The 19582-nt window shown below is 49.3% G+C and overlaps 1 protein-coding gene across 1 annotated transcript; it reads left to right on the forward strand.

Moving 5' to 3' along the window:
* The first annotated feature begins 376 nt into the window (after positions 1 to 376).
* On the forward strand, positions 377 to 19472 carry ANKRD13C (ankyrin repeat domain 13C). The gene is made up of 13 exons (XM_005521320.3): positions 377 to 760; positions 4803 to 4844; positions 6091 to 6195; positions 7126 to 7211; positions 8177 to 8222; positions 8939 to 9005; positions 10261 to 10405; positions 11116 to 11247; positions 12001 to 12162; positions 13456 to 13535; positions 14061 to 14159; positions 14693 to 14793; positions 15605 to 19472. Exons 1-13 carry the CDS (start codon positions 454 to 456, stop codon positions 15733 to 15735), a joined length of 1503 nt encoding a protein of 500 aa, XP_005521377.3. The 5' UTR covers positions 377 to 453; the 3' UTR covers positions 15736 to 19472.
* Positions 19473 to 19582: the final 110 nt, after the last annotated feature.

Here is a 19582-nt window from a genome sequence, read left to right on the forward strand (position 1 = left end):
GGTTGTTGGGATCAATCCCCGATCCCGTCCCTCAGGACGCGGTTGTTGGGATCAATCCCCGATCCCGTCCCTCAGGACGCGGTTGTTGGGATCAATCCCCGATCCCGTCTCTCAGGACGCGGTTGTTGGGATCAATCCCCGATCCCGTCCCTCAGGATGCGGTTGTTGGGATCAATCCCCGATCCCGTCCCTCAGGATGCGGTTCTTAGATCGATCCCCGATCCCGCCCTTCAGGCCGTGCCCGTTGGGGCGGATCCCGCCCCGCCCCTCCCGGTCCCTCCGTGGCTTCTCCCGCGCGCTCTCGCGGTGCGGCGCATTCTCGCGAGAGCAGCGGCCGAAGATGGCGGCGCGGAGCCGAGGCCCGTGAGGCGCGGGCGGAGCTGCGGCCGCTCCGGGGGCTCCGGGCGGGACCGGCCCCGCGGGCTCCGAGCGCTCCGGGCGCTCCGGCCGGCCATGACCGGCGAGAAGCTCCGCTCGCTGCGCAGGGACCACAAGCCCAGCAAGGAGGACGGGGACCTGCTGGCGGCCGGCGAGGACGAGGCGGCCGCGGCGCCCGGGGGCGCCTTCACGGGCGGGAAGGGCGGGCGGGCCGGGGGGCACCGCGGGCCCGGCGCGCACCGGCACCGCCCGCCGGCCCGGGCCGCCCCCGCCGGGCCCGAGCGCGGCCCCTTCCCCGTGCACGAGTGCGTGTTCAAGGGGGACGTGCGGCGGCTCTCGGCGCTCATCCGCACCCAGGGCATCGCCCAGAAGGACAGTCACGGTGAGCGGGACACACCGCGGGATCCGGGGCTCGGGGCCGCGTCCCGGTGGAGCGAGAGAGGCGGATGCTGAAGCGGGAAATAGGGAATTCTTAGGGAGTTTTATAAGCGTGTGCGAATCCCCTTTAGGAAGGTCTGTGGACAGGGCATGGAGTGACAGGACAAGGGGGATGGCTTCCACTGAGGACAGGGATAGGTGGGATATTGGGCAGGAATTGTTCCCTGCCAGGGTGTGCAGGCCCTGGCACAGGGTGCCCAGAGCAGCTGGGGCTGCCTCTGGATCCCTGAAAGTGTCCAAGCTTGGATGGGGCTTGGAGCAGCCTGGGATGATGGCACTGGATGAGCTTTAAGGTCCCTTTCACCATTCGGTAATTCCGTGGTTTTCATAATATGAATGAGCAGTGTCAGCTCCAGTACCAGCACTGTGCCTCTGACCAGGTGTTACTCTGTGTCCAAGACACCACCGTATTTGAAGGATCTCTTCTTTTTTAGGATGTCTGAGCTGTCACCTGTTTGCTTTGAGGGATGTTGTGCAGTTCCTTTGGCTGTTGGCAGAGCAGTTTTTGATATTTCCCCAGGCTACAAAAACCAATCATTTTTTCCCCTTTCTTTTAAATGCTGTGGCTCTGGAGTTTGAGAGAGTTGTTCTCAGCTGCTCCTCTTCAAATGCTCTGTCCACAGCAGTGTCAGTGGCAGAGGTGGAATCTGATCCTTGTGCCGCTCTGAATTTTGTAAATATTGAATGTCACTGCCAGCACATTTCAGAACATTTTAATTTGAGGGATGTTTTATCCTGTTAACAAATAAATCAGCCTGGGGGATCAGCTTGACCTTCATGGCTAGTTTTAATCTCTATTTTTAATACCAGTTTCGAGAGTAACATGATCCATTTCTGCTGGAGAATTCCAAGTCCCCGTGTGTGGTGTCTGAGAAGCTGTGATAAAGAGGACACTTGTGTTGTGTTTCTGATAAGGAGATGGGCTGTGCTTAATTGTGGTCTGTAAATTCAAACAAAACACGAAGGTGGAGAATCTCTGGGACTGGTGCGGTGGCAGGAATTGGGAATTCCAGCTGTGTTTGTGGTGGCTTTAGGCACTGGAAGGCAGCTGAGGGATGCTTCCAGCCAGGATGGGCAGGAGCATTCCCTACAACTGGCACAGCGCTTTCCTAAGGGCAGAGCTCCAAATCCAGCTACAGATCTGTTTATCCTGCCGCCTTCATTCCAGCAAATCCTGCTAGAATGAAAGCAGCAGACTTGGGGAGGATTTTTCCCACTTGCTCTGTTCCTGCTGCTGCTTCTCCCTGTTGCTCCTCCAGTTCCCCCTGAAGCAACTCAGCAGCAGCAGCTCCAAATCTTTCCTTGAAAGCACTTCCTGATCCCTCTTTACTGTGCTGTCACCCTCAGTGTGTATCACACACATTGTTTCCATCCTTTTTTAATCCATATATATAAATCTCTAATATCTCCCTGCCTTTCCAGCTCTGTTTGGAGTTGGGACACTTTGGGGATTTCTGACTCAACATCTTCCTCGAAGTTTTGACATGAACAGTTCAGAAAAGCCCCACAATAAACCTCTTGTCATTCCAAAGGCCTGAGTAACATTTCCCTGTTATTATTTTCTTCCTGCCTGATTCCATCTGTCACTTGTTTACACACTGGAACTGGGAGTTATTTGGGGGACACTCCAGCTGATGATTTGCTCAGAAATAAGCCAGAGGAATCCTGAGATGTGATAAGGATTGGACAGAGGGAAGAGAGAACTTATTGTTAATAATCCAGGCCCGTTTTAGTGTTGGTTCAGTGTGGGAAAGGCAAATCCTGTGGAATGGGAGACTCCTGCTGTTCTGCTAAAAGCAATTGAGTGTTAATTGAGTGCCTACCCAGCTTCCTAAATTAACCTCCAAATCACTGCCCAGAGGAAGGCCAGTGTCATTATTCCCAAACAATGAGTTTCCTGGGAGAAGCCTGTAGCTACACCTAGTAGATGACTTATAGTTTTATTATAACATGCATTTAAGAGCATAAATCCCGAAGCAGACAAATCCTCTTGCTGGGAAACAGCTGGAAATGAGCCCTGGCTCCCTGTAGGTGTGCAGGTACCTCAAGGGAGGTGTGTTTGAGGTGTGTTTTTTGTGCCAGCAGGCCTTGTTTGCCCACCTGCATGTGCCCAGGCAGGATTCCAGGAGCTGCTGGAGCACTGATTTCTTGGGAGAAGGGGCTGTAGCTGTGCTGGGCACTGATGAGGCCTCACCTCAGATCTTGGGGTCAGTTCTGAGGCCCTCACTTCCAACAGACATTGAGGGGCTGCAGTGAGTCCAGGGCAGGGAACAGAGCTGGGAAGGGGCCGGAGAATCCCTGAGGGAGCTGGGAAGGGGCTGGAGAATCCCTGAGGGAGCTGGGAAGGGGCTGGAGAATCCCTGAGGGAGCCGGGAAGGGGCTGGAGAATCCCTGAGGGAGCTGGGAAAGCTCAGCCTGGAGCAAAGGAGGCTCAGGGGGAATTTCTGGCTCTGCACAAGTCCCTGGCAGGAGGGGACAGGTGGGGGGAGTCAGGGAACAGGGACAGGACAAGAGGAAATGGCCCCAAGTTGTGTCAGGGGTGAGCCAGGTTGGACACCAGCTGGAATTTCCCCGTGGAAAGGGTGGTCAGGCACTGGAAGTAACTGCCCAGGGAATTTTGGAGTCCTCATCCTTGGAGGTGTCCAAGGAGGGGCTGGAGGTGGCACTAAGTGCTGGTGATAAGGTGGGAAATGGGCACAGCTTGGACTCAGTGATCCTGGAGGGCTTTTCCACCCTCACTGATCCTGTGATTCCATGATTTTATGAAAATGTTTCCCCTTGGGTCACATAATTTGCATTTCCTGAGCACACAGTGTGTCTCCCTCTCAAATGTGTTCCTCAGGAAGGTTATTTCTATCCCTGACCAGAGCCTGGCAGCATCCAGGATTCCCAGTGCTGTGCTGGCTCCCAGATGTTGGAGCAGCTATTAATAGTAGCAGGAGTTTAGCTGGGTTAGTGTATAATGAGCTGGGCTGTGGCTGCCTGGAATCTGCCAGTGTCCTGCAAGGATGACAGGCAGGACACACTGAACAGCCCTGGCAGCCCCTCTTGGTCAAGCAGGGCAGAGTTCCCATCTCCATCCAAAATTCCCTGATGCTGCAGGGTGCTGGCTTTTGTGTGGCAGCCTCTTCCAGATGTGCAGCACATCCTCTTCACAGAGCAGGTTCTTTCTGCTGGTAAAATGGGAGTTAGAAAATAACTCTCAACCAAGTGTGTGCATTGAAATTGCACAAGAAATTTGTTTTCTGGCATTTTTTTCTCTTCATTGCTCTAAGAAAGTGTTTAAATCTGCAAAACGCAATTAAATGGAAGAACTTTGCATCTTTAAGCTCCCTAAATAAAATGTGTCATGAGCCTGGTAGCATCATTAATCCAGGAAAAACATCTCTGGGTGCCTCACAGTGAATATTTAACAACACAAATCTCACCTGTGTCATGAGCATCACCAGGAAAATGGGGACAGGTTTAAGAGGCTGCTGATCATCTCCAGAGCTTTCTTTGGAAACAACCAAAAGGCAGCTTTGTAGTGAAGTATGCCCAGTACTGTAGTTGTAAAAAATGAGTACTCAGTCTTTGAAAAATTAATGAAATGGGCTGTTAAATTTTTAATCAGTATCATATCTGTGAGTAGCTTTTAACCCAGATATGTCAGGCTGGGAAGGGATCAGACCCTTCAGGCCATGGGGTGCAGTGGAGTTTGGGGTTGTGTCTTTCTCAAAGACACCTCTGGACCTCTTTGCCTGGAGTGAGTTTCAAGATATCATTAAAAACCCTCTCTTGGCCCATGAAGTGTGTCTCAGCATATTTATTTTGACAATTACAGTCCACATGGTTGCTTAGAAAAATGTCACTCCTCTGGTGGGTGTTGGTGTGTTAGAGCGGGAGTTGGAGTTTCCTGAGGAAGGGATTGCAATGGATTCTGATAACCTTAATTTCTAATTGTTTAATTTTAATCTAATCTCTTTTATTTCTATGGTTTCTTTTAGGAAATACTCCTTTACATCTTGCTGTGATGTTGGGACATAAAGGTGGGTAGAACCATTTGTTTTATTACCTCTTCAGTAATCCTGAAGATTTGGGGACAAGGGGAAAAAAGGTTTTTTTCCCATTTTTATGAAAGTGATCTTGTGTTTCAAGCTAGTGAGGTTTTCTGAGAAGAAGATGCCATGTGGATTTGGAGGAGAAGAGTGGGAAAAGAAATCTGAGCTTCATTCCCAATATCCCACCTAACCCTGCCCTCTGGCAGTGAGAAGCCATTCCCACTTTCCTGTCCCTTCTTGTCCCCACTCCCCCTCCAGCTCTCCTGGAACCCCTTCAGGCACTGGCAGGGGCTCTGAGCTCTCCCTGGATCCCTTTTTTCTCCAGGTGAGCCCCCCCAGCTCTCCCAGCCTGTTTATTGAACAGGAAATGGAATCTGGCTGGTGATTCCGAGCTGATTTGCCTGCTCCCTGCAGAGTGATATTCTTGTCCCGGGCACTGTTTAAGGAACCACGAGACCCCCCTGGTTCTTGGCTGGGTTAGTCAGGGCCTTTGTTTATCCCCACAGGAGACAGTTTATTCAGCAGGGAAGTATCTCTTCCTCCCCAGCCACTCAGCCTGCCGCTGACTCACGGCTGCTGCATCTGGAATGACCAGTGCAGTTTCCTGTGGCACCTGTGGCAGGAAAATAACCCAGCAAGTCCCTGTCTTGGTGATGAGACAGCTGGGCCTGCTCCATCACCTGCAGAAGGCTCAGGGTGGCTTTAGTGACATGAGCTGAGGTTTCCCTGTGGCTGGAGACTGAAGAACCGTTTCCAAGGAGCACGTGGGAACACTGAAACCCTCCTGGTCTCCTTCAATTTCCATTCCCAGATCCGTGTCCCCATGATCCCCTCACCCCTTTGAGAGGGATGAAGGCCCTGAGGTGTCTCTCTGGTTTGTGTGTACAGCAGAGAGAGCTGATGTCATACATTAAATATAAATATCCTTCTTCCAGAGTGGTGTGTGTATCTGCCATGCAGAAATATTATAAAAAGCAAAATCCACATAGCAGGAGGGACAGGTCTTCAGTGTCGTATAATTGGTGACTGATCACCAATTAATTTGAGTGGTAATATTGAAGTGGGATTCCAGGGAAGTGCTGGAAGTACTTGCATGAATGGCTTTGTCTGTTAGCATGAGTCAGAATCCAAATATGAGTTTTGATAATCTGTGTAATACCTCTGACATGAATTGCTTTGATAGAGTTTTATTCTGTATCCTTTGCTGTAAATAACTGTGGCTATTTTGTCCCAGAATGTGCCCACCTGCTTTTAGCCCATAATGCTCCAGTAAAGGTGAAAAACGCTCAGGGATGGAGCCCTCTGGCCGAAGCCATCAGCTATGGAGACAGACAGATGAGTAAGCACCTCTTCATTCATCCCAGTTTGCCAGTTAATCCCAAATTTGGGCTCATTCACAACAGGAAAGCAGAGCTCTCAGGCTGGGCTGTTTTCCTACAGCCCTCTTTCAGCTCTCTGAAGGGTTTCTCTTAATCAGCTGAACATTTTATAAGTGAACATGATCAGGCACATCCATTTCCTTGATAAAAAATTGCACTGGGTTACATAAGCAAACTGTTAACTCTGCTCAGGCTGAGGGGATTGGGAAAGCTCTGCACGAGCATGTTCTGGGTTTGGATCCAAATGGATCTGAGCTGGGTGGCATCATCATCTCCATCATCTCCTTGGAGCTGCTCCCTGTGGTCACAGATCAGTTGCCAGTGGGATGTGGCTTTTAGGCTGCACCTCAACAGACCAGTGGGAAAACTTAATTTATATATTATATATTATTCAAGTATTATTTATTCACCTCAGACATGGAGTAGCAAAAGGAAATTATTCTGCTGCTACTCACTGGTGGATTTGGTATTGCCATGTGTGGTGGTGCATTCCTATAGCAGAAAACTCACATGTTACATACATAAATGTATTATTAATATATTAATGCACTAGTTTATAATCTACCAACAATATTCTCATGTCAGCTCCTCACTACTGATTTTCTCAGTGGAGCAGATGTTACACATACTCAATATATTTGTACCCACATATTTACCAATACCTGTGTAAAAACCCTCTTGACATGATTATATAGTTAATTTTACAAACATTTACTGAGGCTTTTTCTTCCTGGGGTGATCCGAGCAGGTTAATGTGCAGTTCCTGTAACTGGGATTAATTCCTCAGGTCTGATGAAATGTTCCATTGCACTGTTGGCTTTAAGACCTCAAATAAGACACTCACCTATAATTCCCAAACAAACAGAGTTCATGGATTAATTCTTGTGTAGTTTCAGCACTTCTGAGGAAGCTCAAGCAGCAATCCAGGGAAAGTGTTGAAGAGAAGCGACCTCGGTTATTAAAAGCCCTGAAAGAGGTGAGTTGTGCTGACAAAACCAGGTGGGGTGGAAAGCAGTGACTTGTGCTCTGAGTATGGACACTCTGGAAAACTGCCAGGAAGTTTTTTCCATGTTTTTACCCATCTTTTGCTCTTAAAAGTGATCTTGGCTCTGTTTTAAGGGGCCACAGAATTATGTTTATTTTTGGATAATACTTCCTTTCAACTTCTAGAAATTCAAATAAAATGTTTGTGTGAGACAGACCTGCTCATCATCTTTGCACTCTTAAGGAGTCTCTATTTCATTACATTTTTAAGGTTTTCTTAACTCTTGTATCAATGAATAATTTCCTGGTCTGTTCAGTCCCCTGATGGAGGAGATTTTTGGTTTCATTCTCCATCAGCATCCAGCAGCCAGTTCCCCTTGGGCAGAGTGAAATATTGCTCAGTTTGGGGACAGCAATTTGTAGAAATGCAGTTATTTATCAGAAGCTAATTAAATTGTCCCTGTGAAAGCTGAGCTGTGTTGTGATCCCTGAGCACCCTCGTGGTGGGGCCAGGAGCTCTGACCTGATGACTTCAGCACATTTCCACAAGGCCAGTGGAAATTGGTGTTTGCAATACTCCTGTCTGAAACTTGACTCATTAATTAATGTATAATTAATTCTAATTCCGTGGGATTGGATCAATCAAAGCAAGCAGAGCCCCACAGGTGTTTTTTAAACACGTGTTTACAATAAGTCTTTTGCAATCCAGGGCTTGATAGTTGAATTAGTATTAAAAAAGTGATGAAAAATGTGAGTTCAAATGAGTTACATCATTTTATCATTATTGATTCTGCTGCAGCTAAAGCTTTAGTGATGTTTAAGTTCAGTACAAATTCAAGTACAACAGCAGAGAAAGTTTTTCTTTGTTTGCCAAACAGAACTTCTGCCTGTCTTTCAGCAAATTTTACAGTTATTTAGCCTGAAAAGCTTGTTAACACATTCTTCTTTTCTTCTCAGCTAGGTGACTTCTATCTAGAGCTTCACTGGGATTTTCAAAGTTGGGGTGAGTGCTTTCATGTCCCTTCCCCAGGGAGATAATGCAATCAGCCTGCAGCACGCTTGTTCTGCTCTGCTTTGTGCTGGGACAGTCACAATCCAGAGCTCGAGATCTGAGTCCTGAGGAAAGGACACACAGCTTTTTCCAGATTTATTGTTGCTTATTCACTTTTGGAGCTGAATTCTCTCCTCCAGTGACTCAGTAAGGGGGGAAGTAGCTCTGTGCTTTAAGATCCTGGGCCATGGAAGGGGGTGGGATGGTCCTTGAGGTCCTTCCCAACCCAAACCAGTCTGGGATTCCATGATTTTATCTGTTTTGTTAATTGAGTAATGAATATTAATACTTTGGACCATTTTTATGCTTGTGGCTGTTCTGCTTTAATTGGAGCCGGGCTTTCCCTTGGTGCATTGTATAAACTGTTAAATCCCAGAATTCAAGCTGTGAACAGCCACAATTATTAGGATTTTTAAATCTTCTACCTGTGATGGAAATACAGATTCTGTCTGATATTGGAAGCAGGGTGTGAAATTACAATTACAAAGAAAATCAATTTTATCCAATATAAATACCCCTGATGTTGGTTGTGTTTAATTGAGATGATGATGGAAAATGCTCTGTTTGCATTAAGACACATCCAGAATCAAACTGATGAAACTCTTTTGATGGGAATACTTTGCAGAAGGATCTCAGTGCCCTGATTACCTTTTCTCTCCCTCCTTTAGTGCCTTTACTTTCCCGAATTCTGCCTTCTGATGCATGTAAAATACACAAACAAGGTATAAATATCAGGTGAGTGCTGCTTTTGTTCCCAAGTACTTCTGTGTCAGGGAAAAGCTGGGTCCCAGTGGGTCTGGCAGAATTCCCCAGGAGCCTGGGCACATCCATGACACAGCACAGTGCTGTGGAATTTCAGGCTCTCTGATTATCTCTTTTGAGCTGAATATAACTTAAATATAGAGCAAGAGCAGTTCAGCTGGATAAGGCTTTATCTACCAGACTTGCCAGTGAAAAACAGGGATTGGATATTTATAACACAATTGCAAATAAATTCCAGTGTTTTGTGGAGAAATGTTGCTTCTCCAGTTTGTAGTTAAAAAAAATATATAATTTATCTCTTTAAGGTGTTTAATGTGACAAATTCACAAACTCAGTAGGAGGTTTCAGGAGTCTCTCCAAGCTCAGCTCTTCAACTGATTTAGTTTGGAATCAAATGTGTTTTCTGGCATTTTCTTTAGGGAAAAATTTAAAACAAAGAGGGAAGAATATGATCCTGGAGAATCAATCTGTAGAAATTTTTGTTCTATTAAAGGGGCATCTTGGGTGTGTAAAGTGAATTTCTTGGTGAAATTTGAGTCTGGGGCTGTTGCTTTCCTTCTCATTTCTGAATGCTCTGCTTGTATGAGGCCTGAACTAAGGGGAAATAGATAAATACAGGTTTTTCATTGGAATCAGAGGCAAATCTGTGAGGAGTTTTAATCCTTCACCACTTGAGAGTTGAAGTCACCCAGTTTAGGTTCTTTAACCACCTTCTCAAGAGAAATAAATGCTCTGAAAATACTGGATATGAATGATTACAGAGATCCTTGGCCTGGGCTCCATCCTCTTCCAGTTATTCCCATCTGCAGGAGCATTTCCTTGGTGTTGCTGAGGGAGAAGAGTAGAAATAGCAATAAAAATAAGTCAAATTTAAAAAAATTAGTTTGTTTCTGAGTCCTCTACCAATTTTGGGTCATGTCCCAGTGTTGTTACTCAGGTCAGGGCCTGTGTAGGAGCCTGCTGAGGAGCTATTTCTCAATGTGTAGCACTGAATAAATTCTCTCCCTCTCTTCTCCTCAAGCTGGCAGTTTTAAATACAATTTTCTGAAGAAAACTTCATAGCAATTTTTTGCTGATTTCTGCATCCAGGCTTCCCTTACAAAATCCTATGAAAACTCAGCCCTTTATGTGTTGTTTTTGCTTTTGAAATTGCACTTTCCTGCTTGAAAGCTGAATTTCCTCCTGCATTTATGGGTCATTTTTGTAAAATTTGGGGTTGTTTTCACAGGCTGGACACAACTCTGATAGACTTTACTGACATGAAGTGCCAACGAGGGGATTTAAGCTTCATTTTTAACGGTGACGCCGCACCCTCCGAATCTTTTGTAGTTTTAGACAATGAGCAAAAAGTTTACCAGCGAATACACCACGAGGTAAGGCTCTGGGAAGGGGGTGGGACACATCCCAGGCTTTTTTGGGAATGTATCAAACAAAATTTTCCTCAGAAACACCCAAAGAACTGCAAACCAAAGGATTTTTTTTCCCTCAGTTGTTCCACAGTTGAGCTGTGAAGGTGACATCGAATTTTGTCAGGAAAAGCAGCTTTGAATCCAGATTTCTGGTTGAGAAAAAGCTGGAATGGGAATAGATTAGAAAGATGTGGTTTAAATTATGATGTGCTGCTTTTAATCTTTCTGCTGGCCTTAACTTGGGTGTCCTCAGGTGGCTTTTCAGACCTGTTCCCACTGCTTTGCATCCTTTTAGTTACTCCGTGGCCAGTCCAGCTGGTAACAGTGTGAGGGTCTGACTGGCTGGACCCCCTGTAATTAGTCAAGTCTTTAATGACAGTTTTATCCCCCAATCACTTAAGCAGATGAATTATTGCCTGTGGAAAGGGTGTGGCTGCTGAGCTGCTGCATAAATCCCATTGGGATGCTTTATTCACATTAATATTCAAGATTAAACTCTTTGGAAACCATTTGGCCAGAGAGGTTTTATAAAACCGCTTGAAAATTCAGGAAATGCTGCTTATTGGAAAAGATCCAGAGGACAAGGCTTATGGATTTGTATTTATTGGTGTATCTTTAGAAGAAGCAATCGTTGTTTGTAAGTTCTGCTGAGTATTTTGGAATTTTTCTTCCAGGAATCTGAGATGGAGACAGAAGAGGAGGTTGACATTTTGATGAGCAGTGATATTTACTCTGCCACCTTATCCACCAAATCCATCACGTTCACACGGGCCCAGACTGGGTGGCTCTTCAGGGAGGACAAAACTGTGAGTGGGAGGGAAGCTCAGAGCCGGGTGCTGGGCAGGAGGGAGGAGGGAAGGGCACTGGAAGAAGCACTGGAGCAGATTTCCTGGAGAAGCTGTGGCTGCCCCTGGATCCCTGGAAGTGCCCAGGGCTCGGAGCAGCCTGGGACAGTGGAAGATGTCCCTACCCCATGGAAGGCAGTTGGAGTGGGGTGGGCTTTGAGGTCCCTTCCAACACAAACCAGCCCAGGATTCTGGAAGGAGAGGGTGTTCAGGAAAAAGGAAGAATCCCTCTCCCTGTATCCCTAATTATCACAAGTTCATTCCACTTGGAATCTTGTCGGGATTTACCGGTAGCCATTCCTCCACAGAATCTCTCTGCTGGACTGCCTTCAGCAGGAAAAACTAGGAAGGAAGATTCTGTGGCTGTTGGGCAGGGGGAGGACAGATTGTACTGGGAATGATTTTGTTCCTGGAGGCTCTGATCCCTGCAGGTTCCAGGGGGTCCAGGAAGGATTCTGTGTGCTCCTGCTGGAGAAAGGCAGGGATGGGAGTGCTCTGGAAAGGGATTTCACTCACATTCTTCAACAGTCTGTCTTAAAGCTTCCCTTCCTAAGAAGTACCTGTTCCTGCTGGATTTTTGGGATTGCCCATATGGGGGGCTGGGGGAATTCCAGCTCAGTCCCCAAGTTCCCTTATTGCCACTGTTTGATCATCAAGAATCAAAACGTTTTTATTTTACCTTCTCTTATTAATGTCCCGATTCCTTTCGTGCAGGAAAGAGTAGGAAACTTCCTGGCAGATTTCTACTTGGTGAATGGACTTGTGTTGGAATCCAGGAAAAGAAGGGAACATCTCAGTGAGGAGGACATCCTTCGGAATAAAGCGATCATGGAGAGCCTGAGCAAAGGGGGAAACCTCATGGAGCAGAATTTTGAGGTACAATTGATAAACTCTTCCCAGGATGTGGGAAAACAATCTTGCACACCACTCAGGGTGCAAAATACATAGATAATGTTTTTATTTTCTTTTGATTGGCATAATTTAAAAATCATAAACATGACCCACAAGTATAATTGTGGTGATGCATTAATGAATTACCCTGATTAATGCACACAGGGAGGGATTTCTGTGGTTATATTGGGTATTCAGCCTTAATTTGTCTCTTAGAAGAGATGAGGGGTTTGGCTGTGGCAAATCACTTTGGATTCTTTTAGACCCAGTGTTGATTGTTGGGAATGAAAGGGAAGCCAGAAAGGCAATCGTGTTCCTTTGAGCTTCATTAAAATGGGAGGAAGCCTGTGATTAGCACCAGGAAATCAAGAGCTCTTCAGAACGAGCCAGGCTTCAGCTGGGAACACACACAGAGCTTTTAAAGTGATTAATTTATTTCTGTGTGAGCTGGAGCTGCTGCCTTGGCGCTCAGAGCCCTGAATTAACTCATTATGATGGAGCAGCTTGGCCCAGTCCTATAGAAAGTGCCTTTAGGGACCAAGAGCAGGAGCTGGGGTGAGCAGGAGCTGGGATGAGCTGGGATGAGCAGGAATGAGCAGGAGCTGGGATGAGCAGGAGCTGGGATGAGCAGGGATGAGCAGGAGCTGGGATGAGCAGGAGCTGGGATGAGCAGGAGCTGGGATGAGCAGGAGCTGGGATGAGCAGGAGCTGGGATGAGCAGGAGCTGGGATGAGCAGGAGCTGGGATGAGCAGGAGCTGGGATGAGCAGGAGCTGGGATGAGCAGGAGCTGGGGTGAGCAGGGATGAGCAGGAGCTGGGATGAGCAGGAGCTGGGATGAGCAGGAGCTGGGATGAACAGGAGCCAGGGTGAGCAGGAGCCGGGGTGAGCAGGAGCTGGGGTGAGCAGGAGCTGGGATGAGCAGGAGCTGGGATGAGCAGGAGCTGGGATGAACAGGAGCCGGGGTGAGCAGGAGCCGGGGTGAGCAGGAGCTGGGATGAGCAGGAGCTGGGATGAGCAGGAGCTGGGATGAGCAGGAGCTGGGGTGAGCAGGGATGAGCAGGAGCTGGGGTGAGCAGGAGCTGGGATGAGCAGGAGCTGGGATGAGCAGGAGCTGGGATGAGCAGGAGCTGGGATGAGCAGGAGCTGGGGTGAGCAGGGATGAGCAGGAGCTGGGGTGAGCAGGAGCTGGGATGAGCAGGAGCTGGGATGAGCAGGAGCCAGGGTGAGCAGGGTGAGCTGTGGGGACAGGACTGAGCTGAGCTGTGCTTGTCCCACAGCCCGTGCGCCGGCAGTCGCTGACGCCGCCATCCCCCAACACCATCTCCTGGGAGGAATACATCTCTGCAGAGAGTGGCAAGTGAGTGCTGCTGGGCCTGACAGGGATTCCAGGGACCCCTCTGGATCCCTGGGATGGGGCTGGGAGGGGTTTGGGTTCTCCACTTGGTGGGTGCTGCGTGTGTGTAGTTGGTGTCTCTGTTCTCCAGAAGTGGGAACAGTGTCAGTGCCGCAGCTACTGCAGGGAATCCTGGAATGCTTTGGGTTGGAAGGGACCTTAAAGCCCATCCAGTTCCACTCCCTGCCACGGGCATTTCTGGGTAGTGGTTAATGAACACTTCCTGTAGGGTTTATTAACATCATGTTTATGAGGAGTTATTTTATTGGAGTGGTTTTCTTGGTTTTGTCTTTTCTCCTGGTTTAGCAGAACTCAGAGTAATCTAAAGTAAGAAGGGTTTTTATATTTATTCTGCACAGCTTTACAATAAAGCAAATCCTTTGAAAGTAGGGATTCTTCCCTGATGTTTTCCAACCAAAGTCTGTTTTCCTTCCTCTGAACCCAGGGTTTCCCTGGGAAGCACTGACTGCCTCTCCCTCTCCCTCACAGAGCTCCTCACCTGGGCAGGGAGCTGGTCTGCAAGGAGAGCAAGAAAACCTTCAAAGCCACGATAGCAATGAGCCAGGAATTCCCCTTAGGAATCGAATCGTGAGTCAAAGCTCCTGGCCATGGGAGTTACTCCTGTGGGGAATGTTGGAATGTGTTCATGAGCTGCAGAACCCTCCAGATCCCCAGGAGGGGGAGCTGCCAGTGCAAAAGCTGGGAGAGCAATCCCTTAAACTGGGAAGCTGGGAGCTGCTGGGACTGGGGGAGGAGCCCTTACCTGGCTTGATAAGAGCAGAATTTTGGGCAGGGTTGTCAGAAACTGGTGCCTGATCCCACAGAATTCTGAATTGGTTTTCCCCATAATAAGTTTTAGCACAAAATTGTGTCCCCTAAGTGCAAAGCCAGGTCAGTTCCACACATCCATGGAGAAAGGGGCTGGTACCTCATCCCTCATCTCCTGTGGAAAATGAGGAGAAGGAATTGCTATCCTGGGGTTGGTTTGTTGTAATTCTGGATCACTGGGATGATGTCATTGTCACCTTCTCTGTCCCCTGGGCCCTTTGGATCATGTTTTCCTGTCCAGAGGGCCAGGGTGTGGCAGGAGGATCTGTGACAGGCTCTGCTCTCCTTTGCAGGTTGTTGAATGTCTTAGAAGTCATTGCACCCTTCAAGCACTTTAACAAACTTAGAGAATTTGTTCAAATGAAGCTTCCACCAGGCTTTCCTGTCAAATTAGGTAAGAGCACACAGCAACCCCTGGGGCTTTATATATCCAGAATTTTAGGTTGGAAAAGCCTTCCAGGATTACTGTGTCCAACCATTCCCCAGCACTGCCAAGGCCACCACTGCCCCAAGTGCCAAATGCACACAGCTTTGAAATCCCTCCAGGGATGGGGACTCCTCCAGGACTGGAAAATACTTTCCAAGAGAAATTTTCCCAAATACCCAGTCCAGATCTAAGCATGTGCATTTATTCTTGCAGCATGTTCTGAAGGTCTTTTTTTGGAGTTTTGGGGAAGAACTGTCTCCTAGGAATGTGTTGCTGGAGAGCTCAGGAGCACAGAAGTTGCTCCAAGGGCAGTGGGATGTGCTGGATTATTCCTGCATTAGGGGAGGATCCCAGGTGTGGAGTATTTTGTAACTGTGTTTCCTTTTCTTCAAGGATTACTGGTGGTAGATTTACTTTAAATGAAAAAATATAGAATTCCTGCACTTTTAACAGATGGAAATGTCTAAAAATCAACTTACTCACGGGATAGATGATCCCAGAAGTAGCAGCTCCTTTCCTAAGGGATACAGGGTTAGTGGAATCGCAGGGAGCTGTGTGAGCCTGCTGTGCTCTACCTTTGCCATATTTACACAGCATTCCAGAGCAGTTTGGGTTGGGATTCCAGCTTGTTCGCCCATTCCCACGGGCAGGGACACCGTCCACTATCCCAGCTGGCTCCAAGCCCCATCCAGCCTGGCCTTGGACACTTGTAGGGATGGGGATTGGTGCCATTCCTGGCTTTTCCTTGTCCTCACCGTGGCCTGTCCCTGCCCTGCAGACATCCCGGTGTTCCCCACCATCACGGCCACTGTGACGTTCCAGGAGTTCCGTTACGACGAGTTCGATGACTCCATCTTCACCATTCCCGACGACTACAAGGAGGATCCCAGCCGCTTCCCGGACCTCTAAGGGGGCTGGAAGGTTCCTGGGGAGCGTCCACAGCGGATCCCAGGCCGGGGGAACGGCTCCCAGAGCGGAGCAGAGCCGTGGGGCGCGGGAAGGGAAGAACTCGGTGAGCCAAGGGAAGAGCAGCAGTGCGGATGTGCTGGCACCGCACTGGGCATCCAGCCCCTCCAGCTCCCGTTTCCCAGAGCCTCCTGCTGCCATTCCCTTTGGCACAGCCAGTCCTGGCCCGGGAGCTGCCACCCCCAGCTGGGAGGAGCTGCTGGTTTTTAAATTTTTTTATGCTTGTGGTGATCCACGAGGCGCTGCTGGACCTTGGCACCGAGCTGGGGCTGGGGGTGAACCCCCATCCTTCCCGTGCTCCCTGTTCCCTGAGCTCACAGCTCAGCCATGGAATGTTGGAAGGTATCCCCAAGGAATGCCTTGGCTGTAGATGAATGAACCAAATGGGCACCACTGACACTTGGATTTCCTCCTGCACCCCAGGGCAGAGCCAGCTGTGCTCTGCAGGGAGCGAGGCACCTCCTCAGCACTGGCCCAGCCCGGTGCTGTCCCTGCCTGATCCCTCATTCCCGCTTCCCTCCCTGCTCTCTGCTCCCTCCCTGGCTCCCTGTGCTTTTGGGGAGCACTCCAGGGCTGCCTGGCCAGGAATGTCACTTGTTAATCCTTTATCTGACCCTCACCTGGGAGAGGTGTCCAGAAAGGCCGAGCACCACCAGGTCAGTCTGTGTGTGCCCTCAGCAGCCTGGAAAACCGGGATGTACAGAGGCACTGGGAAAAGCTCAGGCTTTACCCTTCCTGCACTCGGGGTCATCGTGGTGCTCACGGGCAGCTTTCACTGGGCTGTTTCCACATTCATTTCCTGCCTCTTCGTGGTTCAATCACAGAGAATCCCAGACTGGTTTGGGGTGGGGGGGACCTTAAAGCTCATCTTGTCCATCTTCATGGATGTTTCAGTACTCCAGCTCCTTGAGCTTATTCCCATTCCCAGTTGTTCCAGTCTCCTCATCTAACAATAGTCCACCTTTTTGGGGTTTGTTAGGCAAGATTTGTGCAGAAGGCTGATGGTGCTATTTGTTTGTATGAAGAAATTTAGATTCAAGTGCTGTGGTGTCATTGTACAAAAATGTAAATATTTTCCAAATTATATTCTTTGTGCACTGTAGGTAAAACTTTTTCTGGAATTCCATAGAGTTAAGGATCAAAGTTTATAATGAAGAGGATCATTGATGCTCAGTGGAGGGAACACCTGTGCTGAGCACAAGGGACAAGGGAGGGGCTCAGCACAGGGCAAGGTGTCAGGCACACCTGAGAGCAGGGGATTCCAAACTGCTGGAATCTCTGATCCATCCCAAAGAGGCTGCTCTGGGGAAGGACATGGAGGAGGCCCAGGGAGTCACTGTCAGCAAAGTCCAGGAGCACTGGAGTGGGAAGCTGGGGTTGGTCCTTTCCAGCACCTCTGTGAACCTGGGGAACAGGGGATCACAGGGACAGGGGAGCAGTGCAGCTTTGCTGTTAATTCAAACTCGAATCTAAAATACCACTTTAGGGAAAACAAGCAAAGGGAAGTGACTCCTGCAGTGCCATCTCAGGGCAGGTGTGGAGCATCCTCTGGGAATGATGGAACTTGTTCTCCCGAGTAATGATGAATTCCTGATGTGTTTCACACCTCTGGGATGAGCTGGCACCGTCTGTGCTGCTCCTGGGATCCTCTGGGACAGACTGGGAATGTTTGTGGGGCTGAGCTGGAGTTTGGATCGGTGCCCGTGGGGCAGCACAGGGCTCTGTCCCCTCCCAGAGGTCCCTGTCCCCTCCCAAAAGTCCCTTCAGGGTGTTTTGTGTAGCTGCAGGACCTGTGCCAGGGGTGGAGCTGAAGCTGGTGCTGTACAGGGTACCCCATTCCTTGGGAATTCCAGTGAAGGTGAGAGGTTCCTCCCCAAGGGGAATGTCAGAACTCCCTTTCCTCAGTGGTACTGGGAGCATCCATGGATTTGTGTTTCTTTGCATTTTTGGTTCTCCCAAATTCATCCTTGGCTCCATGGAAGCAGCCACTGCTGGATCCCAGGGTGGATCCTGGGCTTGGAACTGGAAAACAAAAAGGGTTTCAGGTGGCTTCCCATGGGCTTGAGGCTCCTGTGGCTCCATCCGTGGAAGTCTGCCCAAAGCCCAGGGCAGGTCCTGGAAGTGCTTCCTGTGGTTCCTGTGGCCTCTGGCTGCAGATCTGGGGGGTTTTAATCCCCCAGGACACGGCTGCTCCCTGGGACACTTGCAGGGTCTGTGGGAAGGGTTGCAGGAAGCTGCTCCTGAGGTTTGTTCTGCCTTGGAACGCAGGCACAGCTTTGGAACTGTCCTTGTTCTGCTTTATCCCAGGAAACCCCGGCTGCTCCTGCTCTCCCTGTGGAGCTGAGGGATGGGAATTCCCTGGATTGTTCCCCAGCTGCCAGGGTGGCCCCGTGGGCTCCCAGAGCTGCTCTCAGTACTTTTCCCCCTCCTGGGATGTGGTTCCTGTTTGCACATTCTGGGTGAGGAGTTCTCACACGCAGGGACATCCATTCCCGATGGATGCAGCGCAGGAATTGGCAGTCAGAGGGACACTGGGCTGAGCCTGTGGATCCCGAGGGGCTGCCCACGTTGAGATCCATGTTGATATCCATGTTTTCTCAACTAAAGCCTGTTTTTATCACTGGGTTGTGTTGCATGGACACGGGGAGGGTTTGTGTCTCCTGGGTGGGGCACAGGGTCCCTCCCCTCTCCCATGGCTCTGGGAAATTCCTTTTCCAAGCAGGATCCACCCAGCAGAGCCTCACTTGGGCTCTTCCCACTTTCCTGAAGGCCAGGCCAGGTGTTACAGGAGGGTTTGGTCCCTGGGAGTGAGCACGGATCCGTGGATCGTGTCCGTGCAGCAGCTCCAGCTCATCCCCGTGGCCTGGGAAGGTCGGGGGGACCAGGAGCAGCCTCCTGGACACCCCAGCTGGAGTCAGGGAGCTGGATCAGGCCAGTGGGAATCACATCCCGCTGCTCCTGGGGGCTCGGGGCTCCCCTCCCACCGCTTCTTTCATCCCGAGGATTTTATGGCTCTTAAAGCCGGCCAGGAATTTTGCTCAACCCAATTCCGACCTCACTGCGGAAGGATCCCGCGGGTTGTTTCTGAACCAAACTGGTCCTCTGGTCTTCCAAGCTCCTGCTGTGTCCCGTGGCAAAGGGAACTCCCTGGTTTTCCTCTCCTGGAGCTGCTGTCCAGCCACTGCACTCCCACCACTGCAATTCCCCATTGTCCCCCCGATGTGTTTGTGCTGGAATCCCACCCAATTCCGTCGATATTCCCAGCGACCCTGTTATTTTACTGCCTCTGCTCCTGAGTTGTAATTCCTGCCAGGAGAACTGCATTATTTAATCTGGATTAACCAATTCCTGTAATGCTGCAGTTTCACTTTTCTTTTCCTGACAATTTGTTAACTCCCATGGAAAACGAGTCACGTCTCTTGCGTTTTCCTGTCGTCTGCTCCCTGTTTTTCTCTTCCCTTCACTCATAGTCACTTTGGGTTGTATCATTTGTTAGAATAAAGACCAAACTATGCTGTTGGATTTGGAAGCTGCTCCACCTGTGCAATCCAGGCTTCCCTCTCCTGTCTCAGCTCTGCTGTGGGAGCGGGATGGGAGGGAGGGAATGAGCTCCTGCTGCTGCGTTCTGCAAGGGCATTTTCTTGGTCATTTTTAAAATAAAATCCTGCATTTTCATTACAGCCTCTTCTCAGCCCTCTGAATCCCAGGTTTTATGGGGAAAGGATGGGGGGAGCAGTTCCTGGCCTCACCCAGAGCTGAGGGAGCAGGTTGGGAACAGCTGCCTAGGAGG

This window comes from Pseudopodoces humilis, chromosome 10, assembly GCF_049639895.1.
Source record: "Pseudopodoces humilis isolate 2021_Gansu_Grassland_sample_001 chromosome 10, ASM4963989v1, whole genome shotgun sequence".
In the NCBI taxonomy this organism is placed as follows: Eukaryota; Metazoa; Chordata; class Aves; order Passeriformes; family Paridae; genus Pseudopodoces; species Pseudopodoces humilis.